This window comes from Rhinolophus ferrumequinum, chromosome 15 (assembly GCF_004115265.2).
Source record: "Rhinolophus ferrumequinum isolate MPI-CBG mRhiFer1 chromosome 15, mRhiFer1_v1.p, whole genome shotgun sequence".
In the NCBI taxonomy this organism is placed as follows: Eukaryota; Metazoa; Chordata; class Mammalia; order Chiroptera; family Rhinolophidae; genus Rhinolophus; species Rhinolophus ferrumequinum.
Genome location: NC_046298.1, coordinates 25,044,881 through 25,057,015, shown reverse-complemented (window position 1 = coordinate 25,057,015; position 12,135 = coordinate 25,044,881). Strand labels below are relative to the sequence as shown.

Sequence of the window (12,135 nt, the reverse complement as noted above, 5' to 3'; positions counted from 1 at the left end):
GAGTCGGTGACTGAACTATAACAGTAGTGGAAGCTTAAAAGGCAAACCGAAGAACTTTGCCGCTAATTGAGAGGATCTGTTTCTATTTTTCTGAATGACACGGTATTGAGTTCTCTTATAAAATGAAGAAAAGAAAGGGATCATGATATTAAAAACACCATGCAGTGACAAGCCATTCAACCAAAAATACAATATTCCTTGGGGATTTTCAGAAGGCTGCCACAGTGTAGCACCGTTGATTTATTTCAAACATATATTCAAGTTTTTAGGCTGACAAGAATTAGCTTCTCAACAATTTACTGGGGGAAAAAGATGGTTCCCATGTTATTAAAATGTGATTTCACTGTGGTTTAAGCACAAACTTCCCAACATGTCAATTATGTAAAAGTAGAATTCCGACGTGACAATGGGGGTGGTTAGATGGTACAAGGAGAAAAACCAAGCTGGATTCATGGGCCAAGTTGGGAAATATAATTCTGAACCACAGACACTGAAATGCTTTTCCCAAGTCTTACATAAACCGAGAGTTCTCTCAGAGTAACCAAATATTAACCCTCACATCACAGACTTGCTGCGTCAATGGCTGTGTAGGTGGTCTCAGTGCAGGTCAAAGAACAGGCTTGGCAGGGCTCAGAGGTGTCAGTCCCTGTCCAAGCCAAACAATGCCAGGCTGGCCTGGTCACACGGTCCGGTCCATGCCACACCAAGGAAGCCCCGGCTCCTAACAGATAAGTGTGTTTATAGATTCCTAGAAGGGAACTTTTATGTTATTTGCCTAAAATAATGATTTTACATATGATTACTTTAAAATTTATTTTCCAAGATCTATAAATGTATAACCTCTATGCCACCCAAGAGGTATTAATTCAAGAACTTTGAATGGCTGAGAATTGGTACCTTAAAAGCAAAATTCGTTCAAAGCAAATGGAACTATGTGTTTCTATTTTTGCCCTTTCCTCCTTCCTTTTCTTCCTTTCTTTCTTCTTTTCCTCCCTCTTTTCCTCCCTTCCTTCCTCCCTCCCTTCTTTCCTCCCTCCCTTTCTCCCTCCCTCTCTCCCTCCCTCCCATCCATCCATCCATCCATCCATCCATCCATCCATCCATCCATGCCCTTCCTTGAGCTTACTATAAGGCAGTAAATATAATAATTGCAAAGAATAATAATAAGGAAAATAACAATGATACAAGCTAAAATTTATTAAGTGTTTATTAAGTAGCAGGCACTGTGTTATATAAACCTCATCTTAGTCAATCCTCTCAATCTCCACAATGCCATGACCACCATCTCCCTCTTTTACTGATGAAGAAACTGAGGATCAGAGAGAGTAAGGTAATTTGCCAAGGTCACCATCTTAGTAAGCTGTGGAACAGAGATTCAAAGCTAAGACAAAGATGAATTAGCCAACGCTTCTGCTTCTCTGGGGCTCAGTCTAACAAAGAAAAATCAATATCGATAAAAGCATCCTCAAAGTCTTCCAAGCAAAATGATTGGGTGTGTGGTCGATGCTCTGAGAAGTGACTTGTCAATTCAACCATGGTGTGGAGGTAAGAGGAGGGAAAGAGGAAGATTCTGTAGAGGATGTGACAATGTCATTCACGGAGCGGGTGATGAACAGGTAGGAGGGGCATGGGCCCAAGTCAGGAGCACAGGCCCAGAGTCAGGAGGCAGAACTTGTAAGCAGCCCTCTGAGGGGCAGAATAGAGAAGTACAGAGTTGGCAAGACACGGCCACAAATGAAGGTAGAGGAGGGGCCAGACTCCAGAGGCCTGGGTGTGCCACACCAGCAAGTACAGCCTTTGCGGTTCAGCCAGCAAGACATCACCCAAGGGTGTTTTGACAGGACAGTGTCAGGGATGGCTTTGCATTTGAGAGCAATCACTCTGGCAGTTCAGATGTGTCAACAGCAGAATGACCCTTTGGTCTTCTCCTGTCTACCTGATCAGCATCGTTATGAAGACAACTAGGAACTAAAGGGAAATGAACACTGACATTTGGAGTAAATGTATGAATACGACTGCAAACGAGAATAAATAGCTGCCATTTCTGCTTAAACTGACTCTGTGGAGAGACACCTTCTAGAGATCTAGTGGAAAACAGTCAGTGTGCCTTCACTGAGGGTATGAGCCTCTCTTCTATTGGGTTTGTTTAACCTCTTTTCCACATATTTCAGAAAACAATTTCTTCTTCATGATAGAACATTGGCTGCAAGAAGCATGTCCTTCAACCTTGAAATGACCTTAATAATTGCCCCAGTTGGCAGGAGGTGTCATCCATTCTATTAATGGGACAAATCTCCTTCAGAGGTAATGTGTCCCACATGATGCATTTCCCAAATGAGACAGATCTTTCTGAATCTCCAAGCTACTGTCTAAGCTGAGCTCAGTGGGAGAGCGGATTTTGGACTAAGTTCTAGCCTTACTACCAACTCGCTAGAGTGACATTGGTCATGGTCCTTAATCTCTTCAAGCTTCGATTTCTTGACCTATGAAATGTGGCTGAACCATAAGACCCTGCCATTCTTCTAACATTTTTGACCTACCCTCTAAGTCCTCATGAGGTTAAAATGGGATGGCATATAAGAGCTTAGCTGTGCATGACACATCAATAAATAGGTGATCAATTTTAGGAAACACTATTATCACCATCATTATAGCCTTACAAGCTTCAATTAGGGCTTCAGTGTCTTTAGTATTTAAACACTCAATTGTTGTAGTTCACCTGTTTTCCCATATGGCAGTAGTTCCAAAACTCACCATAGCATGCTGTTGTACTCAAACTCTTATCTCTTTTATCATCTTCTAAATATCAGAGTACTTTCTGCAGAGAATTAAAATTAACCCTGCACACAACACACAACATTGGCTATATATACTTATTTTTCTTGACCAGACCTAGCATAATCTATTTTGTAAGAAAAATGGTGTGCATTTCTCATAGCAAGACAGGATGCTATTAAAATGAGTTACATTTCAAGGGACAGAGAGTTCTAGTCCAAGATGAGCAAACCACAACCACCAGACCAAATCTGAAACCCAACCCATTTCCTGTTTTTATAAATAAAGTTTTATTGGAACACATCCATGTCCAGTCATTTACACTTTATCAGAGGCTACTTTTGCATTGCAATGGTCTCTCTCAACACTCAAGGTGCACTCAATACTCATTGAACGGCTGTGAAAGGACATACATCTGGCTCACAAAGGCAAAATATTTACATAGATATTTGTAGAAATATTTACTTATCTGATTCTTTCAGAACAACTCTGCTGACTTGTGCTCTAGTCCTGTGCTTTAAGAGATCATTGTTGAAGACCAGCAATGAAATTAAAATTATTTGCTAAAGTTGAAGACATAACATCGTTTTATGTATGCATTGGTGGGTTGGTGATTGTGGGAGGAAGCTACCACAAAGTAATTATATTTACTCTCCAAAGCTGGGTTTTTATTCTTCCTGGAAGAGAGGTTGTTTTGTGTCTTCAATTAACATTTATCACTTTGATTTTATGAAATGTGATAGTGATAGCTGAACGTAGAATTCTGTTGGAAAATCAAAACTCTATTTTGCAAATACCGTTGTGATGTATAGCTTAGCAGTGATGACTTTCAACGATGGCAAAAAGGCTCACCGAAACTTTTTTTCTGACAAAGTTAATTGCAAAATGGCCCGTAATTAACTTAATAATTTTTCTTCTCTACCAAAGACATATTTTTGAAGATTGTCATCATGCAAAGTTATCAAAAAGTCCTTGAGCTTCATGACTATTGTAAAAGAGACATAAGGCACAGAGAGAAGTCAAATGGCAAATGGTTTAATCCCAATGTCTAGTCCAGTTCCTGGCACTGTTGAAAGCACTAAATAAATAACGAGGTGAAGGGAAAATTTTTTTAAATAAAAAACAAGGAAGAAGTAGTTTGGTATCCCAGAATACATAAGCTCATTATGTACCGTATGTCCTGCTGTATCTCACTTATTCAAAACAGGTTGCTCTTCAGGCTACTCTGATCACCTGGAGAAGCTGCCCAAAGCTAAGAGAAACAGGTGTAGCAATGGCAAAGCCAACAGCCTGGCCTTTTACTCTGAAAGAGAACTAACTGTGAAGTATCCCTCACATCCATGGCTTTGATAACAAAGAACAGAAGGAAACCACTCAGCAGAGTAATAAGTGCTCTGGGACCCTCAGTGGAGCGTCGCTATAGTGACAACCATTTCCGCTTGGTTGTTGTCATGCTTATGGTATGTGGGCAACAGCAGCATGAAGCTGATGTCCCCTCTTCTCTTGAGTGCCAGGAATCTCAAAGCTCATTCTTAGGCCCGGTATTTAATAATGTAAAGGCCTTAGGAGATCTACTCTTTCTCTAAGACCACACATTACTAGTCTACTTTTATCTCCTTTCCCTGTTTAAGTAGATATGTTATTTCTACTTTGTCACACTATACGTATTCTTAAAATTTTCTCACATTTCTTTAGGGCCAAGATAAGAAACAAATACATATTAATAACAGCCATAGGTTATACAAATACATATTAATAACAGCCATAGAGCACTGAGCTGTGTCTGGTTATTTCATGCATTATGGCTATTCTCCTCAACAACCCTGCAAGTTGTATGTGATAATCTATGTTATGAGATCCAGAGAGTGAGGCCCAGAGATGCTAAGAGTTTGTCCAAGGCCACAGAGCTAGGAAGCAGTAGACTGGGATTTAAATCGTCCATGTAGCTTTCATGCTACAGAAGCAGTGTTAAGTAGTTGCAACAGAGATCTTATGGCCTGAAAAGACTAAAATACTTCCTCTTTAGGCCTTTACCAAAAAAGTTTGCTGACCTCTGCACTACATTGCACGACTTCGAGTTAAAGAATTATATTAAAAAGAGTTGATGCCTAAAGACCTAATTGTCAGAAGGCAAAAAATGTACTTGTGAGGGAAGAGCTCTTCCCTGATGTCTCTAGATACAGTAAATGTTTCGCAATATGACTTTTCAATAAATTAAGATGGAAAATTGTATGGGATGAGAAAAAAATTAACTTGTAAACCTTAATGTTTTCCTGAAAAAGTCACAATTCAGATCTAGATTTAGAGAGTTTATTATAGCTAAAATCTGCCTCTCTGTTTTTCTTTTCTTTTAGTTTTCATCCTTTGCTTTGTAGGATCAAAGCAAAGCAACATGATCCTCTGTTAGGCAAACCAGAAATGGATTTCTCATGTTGAGCAAAGAGTAATGCAGATATGTTGGCTAAGACATCATTCTTAAAATTGAGTGGAGAAAAAAAAAAAAAAGATTAAGATGTAATTTACACATTGGACGTCAGGGTAACTTATCCCTCAAAAATTGGAATTTATTTATAATTTATAACCTACTTCCATAGAAGGATTTGCAAAATTTGGAATAAGAATCCAAGAATATTATATCTGGGATTAAGTAGATTCAAGCTCTGAAAGTAATTTAGTAAAAAGTGAAAATAAATAACTTTGTTAAAGATTTCTTTCCCTTCAAATGTTTAAAAAGTAAAGAGAGGTTAGAACACTGTTCTTTTAATCTTTTATTTCAAACATTACTATTCTATATTATTTTTAAGCGAAATAAAGCCTAATTTCTTTAAATTATGCTGGAAACAGAAAGTTGAGAAGAGAAAGCAGAAATCCATGATCAACAAGGAAGTTCCAGAAACCTTTAGAATTGCACATATTATGTTAATATGAACTTACTATCAATTTCAATTAACTTCCATGTGACTCAAACCCTTGATCAGTATTATAAGAGCTGATTGGTAACTGAGATCCAAGTATGAATTTCCTACATTATGTGCCACCAACAACTTTTAAAATTCCAAGATTGGAATCCAGGTATCCATTATTCCAAGGATATATGGAATTCAAACTATAAAACATTATCTGAAAAAGAAAACATTATTTACAAATCTCCTAGTTCTAGGAGTTGTTGAACTCTGTCGGGCCAAATCAAAACGGGAGCATCTCACTAAACTAAGCAGATAAAACTACAGATGAAAATGTGCAAAAGCACCACAAACAACGTACTATTATTTCAGAGCCCACCACAGAAAACCCCAATATTGGGTCTGAACCATCAGTAAGGGTCCCAGCGCTTCAAACTCTGACGATGTCTCTGCCTGCCAGGCAGTGTGGAGTCTGGCTGCTCTTCAGGACTGCAGTTTAAACAAAAATATCCTTCAAAACTCAGTTTGGTTGGGACTTACCACAGGCTTTGGTTTGGAACTTTCCAGTAATGCCCAAAATAATTCAACCTGAGACACACTGGCTGACCACCACCACCACTAACTCCTGGGAGAACCGTCTGAAAGCAGGCTGGGGCTTCCTGGGTTGACCACCCAGAAGAGCGCTCAGAGAGTAACACAATAAATGAATGAAAAGGGGGTGGGCAGACAAAGAGAGAAAGCAGGCAGAGGCATGGGTTGGTAAAGGTGCTGAGCCTTAAGAAAATTAGCTTTAGAGACTAGGCATATGTGTCCTCTTGATGGAGGACTTCACCACCACCACCTATGAACTATTCTTGCCAAAAAATTAAACCGGAATTTGTTCAAGCCTCTAGAGCTTGATGGTTAGCTACCATTTCACAGGAAACTTAGAAGACAATAAAACGTGTTAAATGACACCCCAGGTATGCAGTCACTGAAGCACAGACTACACAGAATCAGAGGAGAACCGGGGGCCCTTAAACAAATACGTTGCATTAATTTTTTTCTTTTTTAAACAATGGGAAAAATTTGAGGGAAAAATCTATTGACTTTATCTGAATCCTGATTTAAACAAACTGAAGGAGAGGATAGAAATATTTATTGTTTTAAGTGGTTTTAAGCCACTAAACTTCGAAGTAACTTATTACTCAGCAATACATACCAATACAGAAATCCTTACGAAAAAGTACGACTGAAGTGTGAGGTGTAACAAAAAGAAAAGTCGTTTGGACTCAGACAGACTTTGATTCAAATCCTGGATCCTCCTCCACTTGCTAAACTTGGGAAAGTCGTTTAGCCTCTCTGTGAAAAGCTGGAACCTTTCGATTTGTAAAATAGAGATAAAAATGACGAATGCCTAGGACCATTGTAAGAAATTAAGAGACAGAATACGGGCATCAGTGCTTAAGCACATGGCCTTTCACTGAATAAACAAGAAGTGGATGAGAAGCTATTACCTTGTATAACCATATTCGCAGTGCTCATTCGGAAATGGCCTACCTCCCACCCCTTACCTCCCAAAAGAAGAAAAAGAAGATATCCCAGAAGAGGCTGAACCTGCATCCCCTCCGGGTAGAAAACGGATGGAGGGTGGTTGGCACCTTAGTACAATGAGCTGTGTGTCCACCACGGTTCGCATTTCGAATCTGTGTCTACTTTTTTCGGTCTCAGGCTACACGATATGCTGCCCACCCCAGAGTGGGGAAAACACACCTGAGCTAGAACATGAACCAAGGGAATGAACACAGGACAAAGGAGCCTGGTAATACTTCCGGTGTGCACATAGACAGGCTTTCAAATGAAATATGAAATGAGGGCATCCACATGGAATTTAAATTTCAGGATTTTTCCTCTCCTCGGTCCACCAGCACAGAAAGAGACTGGCTCTGCACTGGCAGGCTTTCTTTCATTTGTCATTATGTTTTACACACAAGGAAATTTTAATGTCTAAAGATGGTAGGTGATGATAAGACTAGAGCTACACATGTTTTTCTTGGCAGCCTAGTCACCAGCACTTAAATTCACTTCTGACAGTTCTCAGAATCTAAAGACCTGTAAGTACTAAACTGTCATCTGCCTATCCAGGAGAGATTTCACTTTGGCAGTATTTCAAAAGTTGAAATCACTCGCTTTTTTTAATGCCTATTTTTGCCACCACAATATTTCTCTAAAACATGTAAAATACCGTACTCTCAAGAGACACATATAAAGAAGTTGGTGGTACAGGGTTTGCTAAAAGAAAAATCACCCTTGTTTCCTAACCTAGAAGTACAAAAGCACAAAGCCATTAGCTAAAATCTAAGATTAGGGCAAAATGGGCGATAGCTTTCTCTAAGAGCTTGGGCTTGGTGATTACAAAAGGCAGTTGAATCTGACGATTTCTGAACTACTTAATGGTTAAAAACTAATGGTCCTGCTAAGACTTGGAAGGTAGTCCTATTATGCAACAGTTGGCTCTCTTCAGCAAAACGGCTCCCTTCCAATGCGGTCTGACAGAATCAGACGAAGTGGAAAGAGGCATTACATCTAAAATCCTGCTAGAGCAGCATGGTATCAGGGAGAGAGAGCAAGGAAGTCAGAACTGCATAAAAATCCTGCATCTGCCACCAACCTGCCAGTGACCCTGTGAAAGTCACTCCCTTTCTCTGATCTCAGTTTCCATCGCATTTAAAATGAGAGACAGCACAGCACGGTGGTCAAGTAGGGCTCTGGAGTGACAAGCCACCTAGGACCAGCCCCTCTGCGCCCCAGCCATGTGCCTTCACATTCCTAACCTACCCTTCCTAGTCTCACCTCCCTCCTCTGCATAATAGAGATAATGATAAATAGCACCGACCCTGAAGGGTTGCTTTGGGAACTACATCAGAAACTGTGTGCAGAGGATTCTTGTGTGTGGCCCATAATAAGCACTCAACAAAGGAGCTGCTCTTGCTGCTACTGTCACTGGTATTATTGCTCTGTCCGAAACAACTACCAAAATATCAGGTTGAGGAGTCAGCCATTTGCAATAACACACTGCTTGCTGACAACTGAGATTATGGCTTCCTTGAGGTTAACTGGGCTTCACCCCTCTCACCCCAGAGCCTAGAACGGTGCCTGGGGCTTTAGAGACACTCATTAAACGTGTGCTAAATGAATAAACCCGGGGTAAATGAATGGTGAAGGTATAAGTGAATCACTGTCTTAAAAACGACTGCTGTACCCTGACTTAAGGCTCTCTGAGAGCTCTGGCCAGAGCGAGCAGCTAAAACTGCCAAACACTGCAAAGAGCACACACAGTAGGTCTGCTGGCCGGCTGGCTGGGGATGTTATATATTCCTACGAGCGCACAGCCTGTACTTAAGCAGACGGTACAACCCTCATTAAGGACTCTCACTCAATATTTCAACCTCAAAGACTCAGGCCACTTGCTTGTTCCGGAAATGGCTTTAGAGAGCTGACTTCTTAACCATCTAAGAGAGCTCAGAAGCTAAGCGAGACACAAGAAGAACTGGATACTGGGCAGCATGAGGGGTCAGATCACCACAGTCCCATCTGAATATTTGGTTGAAGATACTTCTCCTTCCAGCCATCGTCTGATTGGAGAGCCATAAAACCAAAGACGCTAACAGAGCCTAACCCAGAGACAGCTTGTCATTTAGCAGAGCACTCCGAATTCCATCATTCTCGTGCCACCTTTGGAACTATCTTATCCTTGGCACCAACCGTTCTAGTATGAACTTAATCCTCGTGCTTAAATCAACTCCCCGAAGAAAAAAAAAATTAAACGAAGTTATTTTTTAAGGAAATTTAAACCACTGTGTTAAATGAGAAACCAGTCATTCTTGCCCTAAAAAATATGAAGGAACTGTAAAAATAAACACTTGGAAAGAAAATACTGTAATTAAAACGGAGTTAACCACCGTGGCTTTCCTCAGTGCCGGGTTTGAGGCCTGCCTGCTCTCTCGCTGTTAGAAAGGGAGGTTAGCATGTGACGGCATAAAAATTTGCCAACCCTCATCGAAGGCTTCCTCCTTTGGGCATTTTGAAAGACTCAAAAAGAATGAAACGAAACGAGTTTCTCACGATGGGAGTCCATGTGTTTGGAGCCATGTTCATGCAGCACATAAAATCAATGCAGGTCTGCAAAACAGTGGAACCTTCTTTTCGCGTGCTCTGACTCTCAGCCCCTTTGCAGTACCAGACAGCGGAGGTTCCTTGTTCCTGAATGCAATTAAAATATACTTTTCCTCGATTCTGAGGCTGCAGAAATGTCTATAATCAGGATGCATTTCACCGTCAGCTGACTTTTATTAACCACTGTTACTAGTGCCTTAATGGGGTCTTTTCCCTTTGATCGGGGAAGCGGCTATGAGATGGATGACACATCTCATAATGAGAGTCAAACAAATACGATGTGCCTTCGCAGGGCCAACATAAATGAGCCTCCTGCTTGGACGCCAAGACAACACAACAGCCTTGCGTTCTCCCAATTGTGTTCATCTGATAAAGACATTACAATAGCAAGATATGATGATCTATAACCCTCCCCTGGAACACTCACACATTCTTGGCCTTGAACGCTTGAGCAAAATGCTGCACGCTACGGAGCTGAGCGAGGTCCAGGGTCATTGCTTCTACCTTGGCTTTATGCTGGAATGAGAGAAAATAAAAAGAAATGATAAATAACAGCAAGTTTAGTTCATGGTATCAAGTTACAGTAAATGTGTTATGGAACATGTCGGAATTCCCCTGTTTAATATTAGACGCCCAGAGAGAATATAAATCATCAGAATGAATAGAAGAACAGGGCTTTTACTGCCAAGTTTAGGGAGGACGTGAGGCTGGGGCTCTGCAAAAACTGCAGGCTGGGGGTTGTGCTGTTTCACTCATTGCACCAAGGAGACGCCTAAGGGTCTTTAGGCTCACGTATCTCCTTCTCAATCTGGATGCTTAAAAAAAAAACTAGAATGATAGGGGAACACCAGGACAAAGCCGGCTTGTGCAAGAATTCAGGAGACAACATTTTCATCTCGAAAGCTGCCATCCGGGTTCTAAAATGATTTCAACGAGTGTCCATCAAAAATTAAAGGCAATTCATTTACAGAAAGTACGAAAACAGGCAAACCTCATTCATACCGACAGATCCTGACCGACTTAGATCCCCCGGGTTTAGTAACCCAGAGAACTCTATGGACAGGTGGGGCACAGGTGGGTACTCATAATGATGCTTCTAACAGCCACTGCCCATTCAGAGCCTACCAAGGGCTGGGCACGTACACGCACCATCTCATTTCGTCCTCACAATACCTGAGAGATGGGCTATATGTTCCCTTTTCTTATAAGGTGGAATCTGGTAAGAGATCACAGAGGTAAGACATGGGAGTGGCAAGCGTTGACCTCAAGTCAATCTGACACTAAAGCCCAAGTTCCCTCCTGTAGAGAAAGTAGGAGGACTGGAGCAGTCAGGTTTTGAAGCACGCATGGTCCACTGGACGGCCGCTGAGCACAATTCTGGAAAGATCAGAGTGGCCTTTCAGACATCGCTTGTGTTTATAGGGCAGTCCCAATTTTTAAGACAAGCTGGACTTCAGGGTGTGAGAGGAAATACTATCACTTCTTAAACGTATCTCCTCCAAAGGACACACAGCCAAGGATGCCAGGCCAGCTGCCTAATCAGGTAATAAGAGTCTCATAGCACAAACGGTTAACTTGGGAATTCTTGTCTGGACTGTGTGCTGAAGTAAGACGAAGGAGAATAACAGGATACCTCTAACACTATGAAGGGGGATGCAAATGGCATTGCTGAGAACATCCTCCACCTGAACTGTCTTATTCAGGACTGGATACAAACTGTGCTGAGATACTTACCAGTAGATCTGGGGCAGTTTATCTTGGCTGTCTAGGTCCTGGGCTCTAACCCAAGTCCCAAGCTTTGAATAATAAACATCAGGCAGAGGCAGCTTACTGACTTTGGGCCATTTCACATTTCTGAGCCTCAGTTTCCTCATTGATAAAAGGTGAATATTCATGATCTACTCACAGAATTGCGAGGCTAAGTGCAAAGAACCTAACACCCTGTCTGGAAGAGACAGGTATTTAGTAAATTTAACTAGAAAGAGATAAAATGTCGACTGTGCCCAATTCTTTCCCTGAGGCCACCCGCAGTAAAGGGTGGTTTGGGGAGACCACCATGCAGCATGGAGCATGAAATGGTGTTAATAATATTCAAAGGTCCTCCCTGAAGAGCACAGCAGACCAGATCTATTAGATCCTGGAGGATCCAGTGCAAATGTACTAACAGAGCCCAGTTTTAGGGGAAGGGGGCCGAGCAGGGTGATATGACTTCCCCAAACCCAACAATGTATCAGTGACAAAGGCAAGCTGGCTAATGTGGATTTACACTTCTCAGGTAACAGTGGCGCAGGCCCAAACGTGC

General features: G+C 41.4%; 1 protein-coding gene across 2 annotated transcripts in view; it reads right to left on the bottom strand.

The window, feature by feature from the left end:
* Positions 1–12,135, bottom strand: part of WWOX (WW domain containing oxidoreductase) — a 913,938-nt gene that overhangs the window by 665,941 nt on the left and 235,862 nt on the right. For both annotated transcript variants that reach the window (XM_033127955.1, XM_033127954.1), the window contains exon 6: positions 10,261–10,349. In XM_033127955.1, coding sequence (XP_032983846.1) covers positions 10,261–10,349 — 89 coding nt within the window. The remainder of the gene's footprint in view (positions 1–10,260; positions 10,350–12,135) is intronic.